Source organism: Sebastes fasciatus, chromosome 4, assembly GCF_043250625.1.
Source record: "Sebastes fasciatus isolate fSebFas1 chromosome 4, fSebFas1.pri, whole genome shotgun sequence".
NCBI classification, from domain to species: Eukaryota; Metazoa; Chordata; class Actinopteri; order Perciformes; family Sebastidae; genus Sebastes; species Sebastes fasciatus.
The window spans coordinates 12,077,356-12,094,440 of NC_133798.1; the positions used below are offsets into that span (position 1 = coordinate 12,077,356).

General features: G+C 41.4%; 5 protein-coding genes across 5 annotated transcripts; 2 read left to right on the forward strand and 3 right to left on the reverse strand.

Annotated features, from left to right (window-relative positions):
* Nucleotides 1–213: 213 nt before the first annotated feature.
* LOC141765757 (histone H2B 1.2-like) lies at nt 214–894 on the reverse strand. Its single transcript, XM_074631982.1, has one exon. The coding sequence runs from the start codon at nt 860–862 to the stop codon at nt 491–493; it is 372 nt and encodes a 123-aa protein (XP_074488083.1). The 5' UTR covers nt 863–894; the 3' UTR covers nt 214–490.
* Nucleotides 895–4,834: 3,940 nt separating this feature from the next.
* LOC141765758 (histone H1-like) lies at nt 4,835–5,963 on the forward strand. The gene has a single exon (XM_074631983.1). The coding sequence runs from the start codon at nt 4,901–4,903 to the stop codon at nt 5,531–5,533; it is 633 nt and encodes a 210-aa protein (XP_074488084.1). The 5' UTR covers nt 4,835–4,900; the 3' UTR covers nt 5,534–5,963.
* Nucleotides 5,964–6,471: 508 nt separating this feature from the next.
* LOC141765759 (histone H2B 1.2-like) lies at nt 6,472–7,188 on the forward strand. Its single transcript, XM_074631984.1, has one exon. It carries the CDS (start codon nt 6,766–6,768, stop codon nt 7,141–7,143), a length of 378 nt encoding a protein of 125 aa, XP_074488085.1. The 5' UTR covers nt 6,472–6,765; the 3' UTR covers nt 7,144–7,188.
* Nucleotides 7,189–8,101: 913 nt separating this feature from the next.
* Nucleotides 8,102–8,461, reverse strand: LOC141765760 (histone H4). The gene has a single exon (XM_074631985.1). It carries the CDS (start codon nt 8,459–8,461, stop codon nt 8,150–8,152), a length of 312 nt encoding a protein of 103 aa, XP_074488086.1. The 3' UTR covers nt 8,102–8,149.
* Nucleotides 8,462–11,592: 3,131 nt separating this feature from the next.
* LOC141766851 (histone H3-like) lies at nt 11,593–13,234 on the reverse strand. The gene is made up of 2 exons (XM_074634030.1): nt 13,221–13,234; nt 11,593–12,133 (listed from the first exon to the last, which is right to left on the reverse strand). Exons 1-2 carry the CDS (start codon nt 13,232–13,234, stop codon nt 11,671–11,673), a joined length of 477 nt encoding a protein of 158 aa, XP_074490131.1. The 3' UTR covers nt 11,593–11,670.
* Nucleotides 13,235–17,085: the final 3,851 nt, after the last annotated feature.

The following is a 17,085-nucleotide window of genomic DNA, read 5'->3' on the forward strand; positions in this document are numbered from 1 at the left end:
TACGATGCAGTTAACCAGAAACGCTGAAAGCCATCAAGTTCAGAATGATTAAAAGAGAAACATACAGAATACTCCATATAAATATAGAATAAACACTAAGGGGTAGATATTAATATACCAGATATGTACAGTATGAGCAGTATTTACAATGTGTAATAAATATGTTAAAATGTACATTAAGAAACATGTAAACATATTCAGCTCATACTAGTCAACTGTCAATGATAACATAAAAATTCAAATCTATGGGACCAAGTTGATAGTGGACGACTGACAGGGACCATATATTGTAGCACAAATACACTGTATACTGCAATAACAGTAAAGTCAGCACCAGAGAACAATTCATATATTGCTTAATTGTGGATATTGCACTGTGGTTCGGCATGTTTTAAAAATGTATTGATAAAGCTTTAAGGACAGGAACATGTCTTTAGTTGTAGTGGGTGGCTCTTAAAAGAGCCTTTGTGTTGTTGGTTTAGCAGCAGCTTTACTTGGAGCTGGTGTACTTGGTCACTGCCTTGGTTCCCTCAGACACGGCGTGCTTTGCCAGCTCACCGGGCAGCAGCAGGCGGACAGCGGTCTGGATCTCCCTGGAAGTGATGGTGGAGCGCTTGTTGTAGTGAGCCAGACGGGAGGCCTCACCGGCGATGCGCTCAAAGATGTCGCCCACAAAGGAGTTCATGATGCCCATGGCTTTGGAGGAGATGCCGGTGTCTGGGTGGACCTGCTTCATCACCTTGTACACGTAGATGGCGTAGCTCTCCTTCCTGGACTTTCTCCTCTTCTTGCCGGTCTTGCTGGCGGTCTTGGTGACGGCTTTCTTTGAGCCCTTCTTGGGCGCTTTGACGGGGTCCGGCATGATTATCAGCTGGGATTTCTATTGAATCAAACGATGCCTCTTAGATGACAGACTGATTTATTTATATCCACTCGATGCAAATAATACTGTGCTGTTGCTCGCACCTGATTGGTGCAGTTAACAGTTAACCCTCCCTGAGTTATTTACTGTAGATAACAGAGGTGTGAAGAGTGTTTTATTCACTGACGAGAACAGAAAGTAAAGACAAACATCACTTCACAAGTTGATAGTTTAGAGTTTAGTTGCGAAATGGAAGTTTTTGGTACTGACCAGTGGTGGAAGAATTACTTTAGATCTTGTAGCCTTCTCAAGTAAAAGGAGCAACAACAGAGTATAGAAGTTCTCTCTTACAAGTAAAAGTCCTGCAGTAAAAATGTTACTTAAGTAAAAGTACAAAGGTATTGGCATCAAAATAAAGGCCTACAGAAAGTGCAGAGTTATTTACTGTATGGAACAGAGGTATGAGAAGAGTTTAATTCACTGACAAGAACAGGAAGTAAAGACAAACAACTAGTGATGGCGAGCTGAAGCTTCATGAAGCATTGAAGCTTTCCAGGAAATTGGTTTGGAAAAGGGTTCATTTCTCGAGGCTTTATGTGCATGAAACCCCCTGGTGGTCAAAGAGTGTAAAACAGGCAGATATGATCTTAACCATGTATACTATATACTATATTTTGCACCAGTAAAGGCTGTGCGGAATGACTGGAAACAATGAAAAAAATATATTACCATGTAATCCATTCATATCTATATAATATATAATATAATGACTATTTTCTAGTAAGTATATTATGAGTATATAACATACATGTATAATAAACAATAATTGTTTTGTGACTAATGCATCTTATGTGTGTAAACAAATCCTTTGGTCAATAATTGTATTGTAGTGTATTGTAATATAATATAATAATGGCAGGAGGGGTAATACTGGCAGTCAGCTGTGGAGCAGCTGTTGAAATAATCATCGGTTGTAGAAATTCAAGATTATATCAAATAGCATTAAAGAAAAAACACACTTATTAATATTATATATAATTTCTGTCAAAAGATCCCCCTAAATGCTACACACTGCTCCTTTAAATAAAGTGAAAAAATATCATTACATCTGTGCAAGAACAACACACAAAATATTGCAACCAGTAATTCTAGGTTCAAAACCCTGTTTCAAAACATTTACGGTATAGAAAAAAATAGAGTTTTTAAGGGGGAAAAAAATCTTAATGTTTATTTTGAACCATCCAAAGGATATGTGTCGAACCACAGTCCATGCCCTCATCCATCGGGTATCTTTGCCAAAAAGCTGCTTGATGTGCAAGGAAAGGCCACTACTGTGTCCAGCTACTTTGTACTGCCTCATAATGCTAATGCAGCAGTTTTGGTCTTTTTCAAGCTGCAAATTATCAGCTAAAGAATCCCGAATATATATTTGTGGCGAAAATGACACGGAAAGCTCTCTGAACAATCTTAAACTCTATTGAAAGTGCCCAGCATTGACATGTCATCAGACAGACATAACTCAATAATGGTTGAAAGTATATTTAAAGGTGAGTTAGGGCTAGCAACTGAGACAGTGTCAGGGTCAGCATGAGAGGTATTGATACTAGGGCCTGTACAAGGGCCAACATAAAGGACAGTATCAGGATCTGGGGCTGCATTGAGGCAGTCTAAAAGACTGCAGTGAAGCTAGCATGAGATACAGCATTGAGGCCAGTCTGAGGGACTACATTGAGGCCAGTCTGAGGGACTACATTGAGGCCAGTCTGAGGGACTGCTCTCAGGCCAGTCTGAGGGACTGCACTGAGGCTAGTCTGAGGGACTGCACTGAGCAGTCTGAGGGACTGCACTGAGGCTAGTCTGAGGTACTGCATTTGGTCCAGTCTGAGGGGCTGCACTGAGGCCAGTCTTTGGGACTGCACTGAGGCCAGTCTGAGGGACTGCACTGAGCAGTCTGAGGGACTGCATCGAGTCCAGTCTGAGGGACTGCATTGAGGATTGTTTCCTAAAATGATTTGTTGCTTGGATAAGCTAACAATTACAGTAACTGGAATAATTATGTGGGGAACAGTTATTTCGCATGATGAGAATCACAAGTATGTTAAACTCAGCATCATATCTGTAAAGGTTCTCATTGGTCCAGATCACTGGATATCTTGTAGTCTCACATCCAAGAGGCTTCATCAATATGGAACAGATTGATGAAAATGTCCTCTTGACTAAACAGACAAAGTCCAGTTGCTTTAAATTAACTCCTCCACTGGTGTCATGTAAAACTAGAGGGTTCCTGTGCTTTAAGAAGACAAGGAGAGTACTCTTTTTTAAAAATGATTGCTTAATGCGCTGAGTTTATTACATTTTTCACCTTTTTTTTTGCTAAGTTTACAATGTAATAACTTAATAAATAATGTAATAACTTATTACATTATTAACAAAACTGTTATTACATTGTGCGCTCAAGGTTTTATTACATTATGTGCTGATTATTACATTATGAGCTTTTATTACATTTAAATTAATACATTATGCGCAGTTATTACGTTATGAGTTGCTACAACCCTTCTTTTTAAAAAATAAACGTATTGCACCATTGGATGCAATTGGACCACAGTTGTTCTGTCTTCAATAATAAATTGCATTCTATTGCTCATAAAACATTCGTGTTTGTAATATTTCCAAGGCATAAGGGATGTTAAAAGTTATTATTAAGCAATAAGGTTGAGGGAATATGATATAACCTTGCAAACAAAACACTGTGGTCTACCAGAACAGTGCAGTCACTACCGAAACAGTGTGTATTTTGTAAAAAAATAAGGTATATTGAGTTATCAACTTAAATGTTATGATACTGATTGGTTAAATTCATGTTCAATTTAATCAAACCTTAACTCTGAAATCAATATGATCAGTGTTGTGCATTTTACAAAGAAAGATTGCATTTAGATTTTGATGAATCTTATGAATTGAACATAAACATTTTTTAAAATTGTAATTTTCTAGAAAAATATGTAAAAATGTTCTTTAGAGGAGGGATGGAAACACAATCTTAAGGTTAGGTTAATATAAAACTTTTTTATTATAGTGTATTACTATGTTTAGGTAGTGAGAAATTTAGGGAGAAGAAAAACATTCCAATCCAGTCTGAAAATACAATACCAAAATTGACTGTACTTTCATTAGATATTGGTACCCTAGATATAATATATATATATATATATATATATAACGTTTTGGGAAGTAAATATACAAATTTCAAAATGTTTACAACTCTGACTTTGCACCAATTCGGTAGAAAGGCCCATATACAGTATGTATCAGTGAAACCGTGTTACTGTAATATTTAAATCCACTTACTACTATCCCAGACAGGCGACATTTATTTTGTAGATTAGTTTTCATTAATATAAACTATTAACTATTTATATTAAAATCAGTCCTCAGCAGAGGACATGTTCACAGTCACAGCGAGCAGCTCTGATAGGAAGTCTGGCTAAACTGCACCATAAGCCTCGGCCATCATCAGTGTGTTTGCTGCTCCCTCAATAACTGCACTTTATTAATCACTCATCAACAGCAGATGGTTGTTTTTACATTGAGTCCCTGAACAAACATGTGGGCCAGTTGGAAAACGTCTTTTGATGGAGCTCTGATGCATTTTAAATCATTTTAGGAGAGAAATGAGTGAGAAAAGCCGCTGAGCAGTGCTGGCCACGGCGGTGATAGGTGAGGTTTGACGGCTCCAAAAACAAAATGCAGAGAGCATCAGAGCTCTACATGACTTGAATATGAAGACACACAAGTCCGCTATCGGCTCCCTTCACTGTCAGCCTTCAGCACTTCTCCCACATGATGTTTTGAGTGTTTTATCAGTGAAGAGAAAACACAAGTGGCACGGCTTTCAGATGCTCAGAGGAGCCACGGGCTGGGTTGAGTCTCCACGGTTCTCATGGTGTGTTTAAGTGCAGCCTCCTGCTCCGAGCTCTTCAACAGTCCAGTCTCACTCTCGTGTTGTCGTGAAGAGGAACTAAACTTCAGGAGGAAATGGCAGAAGAAGCAGCTCCAGTTCAAGCCGCCCCGGCGGCCAAAGCAGCCAAGAAGAATGTCTCCAAACCGAAGAAGACTGGCCCCAGCGTCAGAGACCTCATCGTTAAAGCTGTGGCCGCATCCAAGGAGCGGAGCGGCGTGTCTCTGGCCGCCGTCAAGAAGGCTCTGGCTGCCGGAGGCTACGATGTGGACAAGAACAAGGCCCGCGTAAGGACCAACCTCAAGACCCTGGTGGCTAATGGGACTCTGGTCCAGCTCAAGGGGACCGGGGCCTCCGGCTCCTTCAAGGTCAGCAAGCAGGCTGCAGAGAAGCCGAAGCCAGCCAAGAAAGCCGCTCCTAAAGCCAAGAAGCCCGCAGCCAAGAAACCCGCAGCGGCTAAAAAGCCCAAGACGGTGAAGAAGCCGGTAGCCGCGAAGAAATCCCCGAAGAAGGCGAAGAAACCCGCAGCGGCCAAGAAAGCAGTCAAGAGCCCCAAGAAACCAGCCAAGAGCCCCAAGAAGGCGACTAAGGCTCTCAAGGTGACCAAGAGTCCCAAGAAGGTGGTCAAAAAGGCCCCTGCAGTCAAGAAAGCTCCCGCTAAGAAGGTTGCCAAACCCAAAGCCAAGAAAGCAGCACCCAAGAAGAAGTGAGCTGTTCTCAGTCTGAACAAACACTCCGACAAAAAAGGCTCTTTTAAGAGCCACCCACATCATCCTTAAAGAGCAATTACCTGTTAATTCTTACTGTTGACATTAACTGCAGACATAAACATAATATTATATTTGGAGCTAGGAGAAGAAATAAACAAGGGCTTTTCACTTATTTATTACAATGATTAAAAAATACTTGGCCCAGATGAAACCTACAAATAGTATGAAAAATAAATAGACCTCACAGGACAGCCATCTGATCTTAAAAGTGTTTCCTGTGTTACATATTATTGAGCTTTGTAGCTGTGTGAGGGAATAATATAATATGCAATTATTTGCTGTCTTCACATTTTTTTTAATAATATAAATATCACAATATTTCAAACTCAGTTGAATGTGAGCAGCACAACATGACCAATGCACTACAAATTTCCACATCAGAAGGCTGACACTAAAGCTAAGGAGCCAGTAAAGAATAGCACTAAATAATGTATAAAACCATATTTCAGGCAACTTATCTATATTATACTCATAAGAGCAATCATAATAACAGGCACATAATATAGAAATAATAACTATAATGTTTTGTGAAAGTGATCGCTGCAATCAAAAAGTGTTTTGTTGAAATAATACATAGGGAGGCACTTAAATGTTCCATTGCTGTTCCGGCTGCTTGTGTACACCGACTGTTGACATTCCTGCTTCCACAAATGTATTACTTATATTTAATATTATTATAAACATTTATTATGTGTAACAAATCAGAAATAATGTAAACTCTTGTAAACACCATTTCAAACCAGTGCCATCGCATCCTGAAATGGGCCATTCTGCATAATCAGTAGCTACTTCTACTTTTGGCACTTTCTGTAGGCCTTTATTTTGATGCCAATACTTTTGTACTTTTACATAAGTAACATTTTTACTGCAGGACTTTTACTTGTAAGAGATAACTTCTATACTGTGGTTTTGCTACTTTTATTTGACAAGGCTACAAGATCTAAAGTACTCTTCTCACTACTGGTCAGCACCAAAAACTTCCATCAACTAAACTCTAAACTATCATCTTGTGAAGTGATGTTGTTGAATGTGGCGCATGCGCAGTACCGGTCAGGAAACAACCAATCAGGTGCGAGCAACAGCACAGTCAGCTCTGCATCGAGTGGATATAAATACAGACTCTCTGCTCAGGATTTTATCAGTGGACTCAAGAGAAAACTGAACTACGAATCATGCCGGACGCCCCCTCAGTCAAAGCGCCCAAGAAGGGCTCAAAGAAAGCCGTCACCAAGACCGCCAGCAAGACCGGCAAGAAGAGGAGAAAGTCCAGGAAGGAGAGCTACGCCATCTACGTGTACAAGGTGATGAAGCAGGTCCACCCAGACACCGGCATCTCCTCCAAAGCCATGGGCATCATGAACTCCTTTGTGGGCGACATCTTTGAGCGCATCGCCGGTGAGGCCTCCCGTCTGGCTCACTACAACAAGCGCTCCACCATCACTTCCAGGGAGATCCAGACCGCTGTCCGCCTGCTGCTGCCCGGTGAGCTGGCAAAGCACGCCGTGTCTGAGGGAACCAAGGCTGTGACCAAGTACACCAGCTCCAAGTAAAGCTGCTGCTAAACCAACAACACAAAGGCTCTTTTAAGAGCCACCCACTACAACTAAAGATATGTTCCTGGCCTTAAAGTTTTATCAATACATTTTGAACCTTGCAAAAACAACAGTTCAATGTGTGCAAAGGAAGCAACTATATGAATTGCCCTATGGTGCTTACATTACTGTTATTGCAGTGTAGAATTAAAGCTACAATGTGTTCCCCATCAGTCGTTCACTAAACATCCACTTAGTCCCATAGTTGTTTTAATACATGTCGTCATTGATGTTCAAACTGTATCCTACATGCTGTTTCTTGTATAAGATACAAGTATACTCTCCCAGTTGTCTCTCTCACATTTGGTGTTTTTTTTCTGCTTCATAGTATTTACAACTTACAGAGACACTGGACTCAGACCTATACTTGTCTTATTGTTGTTTTAGGCCTATATTATAGAATGCTGAAGCATCTGCTTCAGATCACAACAAAATTGTATTACTGGAAGTACTAGCATGGGCTTCATGTTTGTTATTCTTACATATCTTGAATATAAATATATGACCTTTCTGTATATATATCTATGCATTACTCTGAACAATTCTGGCTCAATGATGTATTGCAACATTCCTCCATCTCTCTTGGTCATTGTGCGCAATAAAACTGCCAACATGATCCACACTAGTGTCCCTATAGCTATAATCAAAACACCATCCATACAAACTGGAAATTACAATTATTGATCACATTTTCTAGTTCAACATATAGCAATAGAAAATTTGCCTCAATAACTTCTTTCCCCCCAGGTGGGCTACCTCATCATTGCCATCTTTTTAGCTTATTCCTCATGTTTCATATGAGCTTGCACCTGTTGAACAGAAACCATAACACTATAATTAATTTGATAATGATTTGAATGGTAACGGTTTGTTATAACATTATAACAGGAGGTCAGCTCTTTATGTTGAGTAAGTGGGTGGCCCTTAAAAGGGCCTTTAGTGTTCATAAAGCAACAGAGTGTGTTTATCCACCGAAGCCGTACAGAGTGCGTCCCTGTCTCTTCAGAGCATACACCACATCCATGGCGGTCACGGTCTTCCTCTTGGCGTGCTCGGTGTAGGTGACGGCATCACGGATCACATTCTCCAGGAACACCTTCAACACACCGCGGGTCTCCTCGTAGATCAGACCGGAGATACGCTTCACTCCACCACGGCGAGCCAGACGGCGGATAGCGGGCTTGGTGATTCCCTGGATGTTATCACGGAGGACTTTACGGTGACGCTTTGCGCCTCCTTTACCGAGTCCTTTTCCTCCTTTGCCTCTTCCACTCATCGTTGCTGATCAATGTCTTTCTACTCAACAGTAAACTCTGGTCTGCTGCTTCACAGCTATTTAAATCCTGTCTGAGGACGTGATAGAAGACAGAGGCGGAGCTCTTCTTCTTCTTCTTCTGATGAAGGTTGATGATTAAACTCTTTGGTGCATCAGCGCCACCTACTGAACAACAGCATGAATTAGGGACAGCATGTCTCCTGTAAGACTAGTTGCTTTTAGGCAAGCAAAAGTGAAACAATTGGGTAGATTACTTATTATTCAGACTTTATTCTGTTCTGACATCTTGTTAAATAATATTGAACAGCCTAGGGAAGCTCTAACCTGTCATAATATGAACTGTAAAAGCCCTCAACATGGGATAGAACTGTGTGCCATGTATGACAATATTGCGACGGCTCTTAACGCCTCTAGTAAGCCCTTTTGTAAACATGAGAACAAGGTGGATAACATTAAACCTGGATGGAATGATTTTGTGGCTGTCAAACATGCTGTAGCGAGAGAAGCTTTTAAACTGGTCAGAATCAGAAAGGCCTAGGCAGGGGTCATTGCTTGAACAGAAAAAAACTTGCAAGATTTAAAGATGCACTTTGTCTTATTAAAAAGATACGAGAACACAATGAGAGCATATTCACTTGCTAGGAAGCTGCAGATTAATAACCATTATGATTTCTGGAAAGAGGTCAGAGTTATGATCATTCAACATTGAAGGTGCATGTGGTCCAGACAAAATAGTCGAGATGTGGCGTGAGCATTATTGTAATTTATTCAACTGTGTTAAAAGTAATGAAGTTGTAGTTGAAAATATTGATCTCTCTGAAAACATGGCAGTCAGGTCAGATGATGTCTATGATGCCATTATGATGCTCGATGATAACAAGGCCTGTGGTATGGATCATATCACTGCAGAACTTCTAAAACATGCCAGTCCTAAGCTTTGTTGTCAATGTGCTTTACTGGTGTTTAATGGTGTCCTTCCAGATTCTAACACCTCTGTATTGTTAGTGACTCTTATTAAGGACAAGGCTGGTAAATTAAATAGCATGGATAATTATAGACCTATTGCCCTCTCTGGTATTCTCTCTGAAGTGCTGGAAAGAATCCTGCTAGAATGGTTGGAAATGTTTTTTTCTCACCACTGATCACCAGTTTGGCTTTAAAAGGAAACATGGCACTAATATGTGTATTTATGCCCTAAAGGAAATAGTTGCTAAATATGGAAGCCAAAACTCCACCGTCTTTATATGCTTTGACAGAGTTAATCATGAAAAATTATTCCTGAAACTGTTGCCAGAGGTGTTTCAAAGTGTATACTTAGAATACCAGTCTTCTGGTATCCACATCAGATAATGCAGGTTAAATGGAGCAATGTTGTATCTGCCCTGTTTCATGTAAATAATGGTGTCTGGCAAGGTGGCATTTTGTCTCCTATTTTGTTCAATGTGTATATGGATGGCCTATCACCTTATTCACCTTGTGTATGCTGATGACCTGGTAATTCTCAGTCCATATAGTGCTGGGCTGGGAAGATGTGCTCACAGTACGGCAAAGACAATGACATCAAATTTAATGCAAAAAAAGAGTAATGCCATGATAGTCAGAAGTAGAGAAGATAAGAAATTAGTTCTTCCTGTATTTCACTTGAGTGATATTCCTCTCATGACATGCAGAGAAAATAAAATACCACTCAACATTGCCATCTTTTTAGCTTGCCCCTGTTGAACAATAACAGAAAACATGACACTATAATTACCTTTATAATGATTTGAATGGTAACGGTTGGTTATAACATTTTAACAGGAAGTCAGCTCTTTATGTTGATGATTGAAATGATGACAGAGATATCTATCGACAGTGCTGAAAACAATATGCTCAGGCAAATATGTTGCTCGTAAATTCAGTATGCTTTCTGTAAATGTAAAATGTTCATTATTTATAGCTTTCTGCGCACCTTTGTATACAGCTCATCTTTGGTGTAGCTACAAGAAAAGTAGTATGCAAAGGCTCATAGTTGATTACAATGATGCAATGAGGTTGTTGCTTTGGGTTCCCAGATGGCATAGTGTCAGTCAACTGTTTGTGTCCTTTCTTATTTTTTCTCTTATCGCTATGGACCCTCCTGTGTGTCTGTAATAAAGTTTGAATTGAATATCTCCATTCAACTATTTGAGTTTAGGCCTGAGAGTCTCTAGAGACTGAAGCTCTCATATAAAGTTCCTGTAGGTGTAATTATTTTTCACAATCATCAGAGCAGTGTGGATCCACTCTGTATCTGCATTTAGACACCTCCATAAAGTGTTCATCAGCTGCCTTTTAACACGTCCAACAGTGACGATTATCCTTAAGACTCACTCTGTTCTGTTCTGGCTTTGAGTTGATAAGAATGATTACAATGAGTAAATGCATGTGCAATGCTGTTTATGTCATACATCTCCCTCCCTTCCTTTGTGTATTTAATGCAGAAGAAAACAGCAAAAATAAATATTGAGGTGAAATGAGTTGAAATGCATTATTACTTATGAAATTAGGATTAGAGGGCAATGTCACAAAACAAAATGTTCAAAAGAAGGAACAAGCAAAAACCAGCCATGCAGTACCATGATGGACCTGCAACATAATGTGGGTTAGACACCCCTAGCATTAAGAAGCGGTATGTACACACTTTAATTTTTAGTACACACTTTAGAAGCTAAGAGGACATTTTAAGTGTTTATTAATGTCTTTAACAACTATGATTCAGTGCTGCTGCAGCAGGGTGGAGAGGAGTGGTTGACCTGCCCAAATATGTTCAGCAATGACAAATCAGAAGCTGTTGACAGGAAATGGAATAAAAGTAACATAACATGTTAAATGTAAGGTAAAGTAAGGTTAATTGATAGTGATGAAAAATTCTCTATTTTACAACACAAGTCCTTCTACAGCTTTCTTGAGGCTAGATTTGATCCCTACTTGTATTTTAATATACATGACCTACATTCAAAAGTGATTTAGCTCTCATTTTTAATTTTAGAGTCAAAACATATCAGTGATATTTTCCTGTTTGTTCTCATATTCAGGCACAGAGAGTAGCCTGCAGAGTATATTAAAGATATTATTGATGTGTTGTCATTGCTGGTAAAACGTGTGTTGCCAGTAGAGGAATGAGCCCTTCAGTGAAGAGTGAGGTGGCTCTTAAAAGAGCCGTTGTGGTTTGTGGAGCAGCAGACAGTTTAAGCTCGCTCTCCGCGGATGCGACGGGCCAGCTGGATGTCTTTGGGCATGATGGTGACCCTCTTGGCGTGGATGGCGCACAGGTTGGTGTCCTCGAACAGGCCGACCAGGTAAGCCTCACTGGACTCCTGCAGAGCCATGACAGCGGAGCTCTGGAAGCGCAGGTCGGTCTTGAAATCCTGAGCGATTTCTCTCACCAGGCGCTGGAAGGGCAGCTTGCGGATCAGCAGCTCCGTGGATTTCTGGTAGCGACGGATCTCTCTCAGAGCCACGGTACCGGGCCTGTAACGGTGAGGCTTCTTCACGCCGCCGGTGGCCGGGGCGCTCTTACGGGCAGCCTTGGTGGCCAGCTGCTTCCTGTGGGCTTTGCCTCCGGTAGACTTATGGTACGTGTCCACAGGGACGTTTTTTATCGCGAGGCGACGCAACGCTTCCCAACATTGGACGCTTGGTGGGCTGTCCCTAGAAACAAGGCACTCGGCTCCTGATTAGACGAATGCTTTCCCGCTGTTGGCTGCTGCTTCAAACCGGAACCAGTATGGAGGCTCGTTTGGAAACTTTCTTCTCTTATTTCACGAAAATAGTTCACCGAAATGTGTTTCTGAAAACATTTGAGGCGAGAAATAAGCCATGCAGTTGCTGAATATGTCTTTATTTTGGATCGACAACGTTTATTTTAAAAGATCTTCGGGAGTTTCGAGAGGCGGCGAGTCGCGTCGGACGCCCGTGATTTGCATAAAGTAGCCAGGACTTCAACTTTATGCAAATGAGGAGCGGGCTTCCTGCACGCCTAGTCTCTCGAATCGCGACGCCACGCTACCGGAATGCATTGCGCGGCTGCTTGCATAGACAATGAATGGGGAGCGTGGAAAGCACGGAGCCTGTGGACACGTACCATTACAAGCGGTCTGCTTGGTTCTTGCCATGACTTCTTCTTTCTCTGATCAGGAGATGTAGTAGCTCCAATGAAGAGACACGCTGCTCTTAAACTGTGAAATGGTGACGCTGCTTCAGACCTCCGGCTCCTGATTGGTGAGGGGCTCCTCCTGGAGCTCAGCACCACCCAGAGGAGCGACCCACCACCCGAAGCTACGGTGCTGATTGGTGGGAAATCCTTTCAAAGTATCCGCCAACATTCAGAGCGGGCCGCCCTCTGCTGCTCTGCTGGAAGCCTCTTCTCTGGTTGGTCTGTCAGCAGGTCTCGCTCTAAGGACATATAAAGGAGCTTTCTGGGTGTCGGAGCAACACTTTTTATTAGACCGGCGGCTTTTGATATTCTTAATATATATTAATATTGGTCTTTATATAATATTGATATATATTGAAATATCGGAAAAGGAGAACAGCATCGCTGTGCTCTCTTCCGCCACAGCGCCCGGCTGGGCAGCTGGCCACCATGCCCCCCCTCGCCAGTCGCCCTCTACAATATGCGACAAAGTTCGGTCAATTTTGGGTTCGGCTGAGATTCACCGGAGACGGTGATCCTCCGAGCCGTGACTATGTTGGTGAAACACTTCTTTTCGATTCCTGCTGGATTAACACCTCAGACGTGTACTCATTCATCGCTCTGCCAAACAAAAGAGATTTTGAACTATGTTTCCTCCAGGAAGCCCCCCTCAGACGGTTCCTGGATATACAAACCTCCAAAAAAACGGACCCCAAATGGAAAGACTGGTCTCTTGAATCGTCCATTCAAATGGACTCCACAACATTAGTCGTTAAATTCTGGACCGGTAGGGTGCCAGATCATGACATTGAGTTGTACCTACGCAGATATTGCGACATCTTGCACACCAACAAACCGGTGGACAGATTCGGTATTTGGTACGGGGTCCGCAGGTACAAAGTTAAAATAAGAAAAGATGCTAACGGAGAGTTTATCTCCATCCCAAACTCCATCTCCCTGGGTCCGTACAACGGACGCATCATATACCCTGGACAGACAATCAGCTGCTTCATCTGCCACTCTGCAGACCACCAGGTGAAGTAGTGTCCTTCGGTTAAGTGTTGGAGATGTGGTGGTCTGGGACACAAGGCCAAGGACTGCACCGAGGAGAGTCAGTGCAGCCTGTGTGGCAAAAAAGGCCACACATTCTTCAACTGCCCAGCCTCATACTCAAACAAGTCGAGATTACAACAGCATCCCGGTCCTTCCTCAGCCTCGCAGAATCATGACCCTCCGCCACCCCTCCAGAAGCAGCCTAGCCCTCCGCCATCCCTCCAGCAGCAGCAGCAGCAGCAGCATCCTGGCCCTCCGCCAGCCCTCCAGCAGCAGTGTGATAGGTAGAATTTGATTGAAGAAAGCTGATCAGCTATAAATAAACTTCTAGTAATAAAAACAGTTATAGTGACATAAAAGATTAATTCATTGTTAAATGGGTCGTTAAAACAACTGAAATCCATGAAGGGTTAAAAATATTTAAAAGGTTTGAGTGTTGAAAACAAAGTCTTCTTAAAAAGATTAAAAACACTTTAAAAACATTATTATGGTTAAAACCTCTTTAAATGTCAGAATATCTTCCTGTCCATCTGTGATCTACCTGTTAAGTCTGTTCTGAGATTGATTAGTGATACCCGCCGAGGCCTGAAGGGGAAGCTCGCGACTATGGTGCGTCATTTGCATGAGACTGCCAGAGAGTAGGCATCATGTCACGAGCCTCACTACAAATATTCCCCTATTCAGGTACAGAAATAAATATTTCATACTCAAACTGTCAGATATGTTTACTAAGTTGTTGAGTTCTGTTTTATTAATATGCTAACCTAATGTCGAGTGTTTTGTACGTTTTATTGGCATTGTTCGAGCGTGAAGTCAAACACTGGTTCAGGCTAGTTAGCTCTGTCTGATCTGCCGCTTTAATAGCGCCACGCGATGGCAGTGCAGCGCGACTCAGCGCGTGTGTATGTGTGAGGACATAGTATGAGCCAGTGAAGTGTATATGTGTGTTTAAACGTAAAGAGGATGTATTTGTGTGTTAATTATAAAGTGATTGTTTAAGACAAGAAATTGACAGGAAATTTAGAGTAATTTATGTGTTATAAGATATTTTTGTTTAATTATTTTTGCTTAGATATTTAATGTTTATTGATTTATAGACTTGTTTGCAGTAATATTTAAACTGTTATATTGAATTTATCCTGTTTAAGAAAGTGACAGATGTGAATTTGTTTGTTTATCTAAAGAAGTGTTAAGTAATAGAGGAAAATAATATTGTTAATTTGATCTAGTGTGAAAACGAAATTCACATAAATGCAAAACATTATAAATTATAAGAATTTATGTCACTGTTAATATTGTTTAAGTGAATTAAAGATTATCATGAGACTGCCAGAGAGTAGGCATCGTGTCACGAGTCTCACTACAAATATTCCCCTATTCAGGGCACAACAGCAGAAGCAGCCTGGCCCTCCGCCAGACCTCCAGCAGCAACAACAGCAGCAGCAGCCTGGCCCTCCGCCAGCCCCCCAGCAGCAGCAGAAGCAGCCTGGTCCACCGCCAGCCCTCCAGCAGCACTCTGGCCCTCCAGCCACCAACTCCCGAAGACAGCCTGGCCCTCCACCAGATGCTAGACAGCAGTCTGGCCATCATCCTCCCACTCTACAACAGACCTACAACCAGCCAGCCCTCAGAGACCGTCAGCCCTCTGCCTCTCAGCCGGGAGAAGCTCCTCTCCCCCTACGACAGGCCAGTGCTGAGCCTCTTGCTCCCCAGCGAGCCTACGCGACCCTCCACCTACAGCTGAGCACCCCCCCTTAGCTCTTTCGGATGATCTCTCCTCCCTGTCAGGGGAGGAGAGATTGCTGATCGAGAGCGATGTCGAAAGTAGCGACGATCGAGAGTACGAGAGTGCGAGTGAGAGCCCGAGCTCTGATTTTAGCTCACCGGGTCTAACGGCTGGCCAGCGAACCAGCAGCACCCCCCTCCAGTCCCCCTCTAACCCAGACACCTCCGACTCCTTTTCCCCCACACCCGAGTTCCCTGCACCCAAGCCACAGCACGAAGCACCACTCCAATTAACAACAACAAAAAAAAGACCATCTAATTTCACAAACCAAAATAAAGAAAAACGGCTAGACGATAAGCCCACACCCTAGCTCCCCACCACTCCACTATGTGCTTTCTTAAAATCGCTACCTGGAATGCTCGTGGGGTGCAGTCCCAAGCTTTTAGAGAAAAAAATATATTTTTTTATTGAAAACCGATTTCGATATTATGTGCACACAAGAGCTCAGACTCAACAGCATCGAGGACTCAGAGAACGTATGTAAACTTTGGAACAAAGGTAAGGCTTTTATATCTATTGGCGAAAACAGAGCAGACGGAGTAGGTGTATTTTTTTAAAACATTTTGATGTGACTGTTCTAAAAAGAAGAGACCTCATCCCAGGGAGACTTTTAATGCTGGACTGTATGTATAGAGGGGAGAAATACAGAATCATTAATGTATACACTGCCCCTGGTAAAGCAAAAAAAATCTGCCTATTTAAAAGACTCAGAGAGCTGCTCACCATCGGTTTTAAAATTATTCTGTGTGGAGATTTTAATACAATAACGGAGGAAAACGACAGGTGTGGTCCCAATGATTTTAAATTAAGCTCCGAAGGGAGACTTTTAAAAGAATCTGTGTGTAGGCCAAATTGACTGATGTAGGTAGAGCTTTTAATCCATTCGGGAACGAGTTCACACGGTTTGATAAAAAAACAAAAACAAGAATCGACCGAATATATGTTTCATCAGATTTTAATGTAAATGGGTATGCCACGGCGCTTAACGACCTCTCTGATCACCTTTTAGTTAAAATTTCCGTGACTTCCAGAGCCTCCGAAAAAAGAGGCTTCTGGAAGCTCAACTCACAGTGCCTCAAAGACACCAATGTATTGACAGAAATGAAACAGGAAATACACAAAATTATACAACTAAATATTATTACAAAATCGGATATTAAATTATGGGAAATATTAAAATATAGAATAAAAGACTTCTTTAAATTTAAATGTAGAGAGTTAAATAAGGCAAAAAATATAAAATATGACACACTAATGAATCAATATATATTATTAAAACATAAGAAACAAAAATCTAAAACCGATGAAGACCTCATGTCAAGTATAAAAACACAAATAGATAGTTTTAATCATGAATTATTATATAGTATTTATAAACAATCAGAAGTGGATAACAGAGGAAACTTGATCCATGCTATCAAATCAGGACAAAAACGAACTCAAAGTAAATTTATAAAATATATAAAAAATAAAAACAGTGAATCCGTACACTGAAAAACAGAAAAGAGAGGTGATCAGAGAACAATGTATTGACGCATATAAAAATATTGATGTTGATGTAGGTTGTATTAAAATGTTATTAGAATCAGTCCCGAAATACAGCTCGTCAGACTACACTGGTCTGACTGG

What these genes read in the sequence shown, in the direction of transcription:
- LOC141765758 (XM_074631983.1), top strand. Translation starts at nt 4,901, where the DNA reads ATGGCAGAAGAAGCAGCTCCAGTTCAAGCCGCCCCGGCGGCCAAAGCA.
- LOC141765760 (XM_074631985.1), bottom strand. Translation starts at nt 8,461, where the DNA reads ATGAGTGGAAGAGGCAAAGGAGGAAAAGGACTCGGTAAAGGAGGCGCA.
- LOC141765757 (XM_074631982.1), bottom strand. Translation starts at nt 862, where the DNA reads ATGCCGGACCCCGTCAAAGCGCCCAAGAAGGGCTCAAAGAAAGCCGTC.
- LOC141765759 (XM_074631984.1), top strand. Translation starts at nt 6,766, where the DNA reads ATGCCGGACGCCCCCTCAGTCAAAGCGCCCAAGAAGGGCTCAAAGAAA.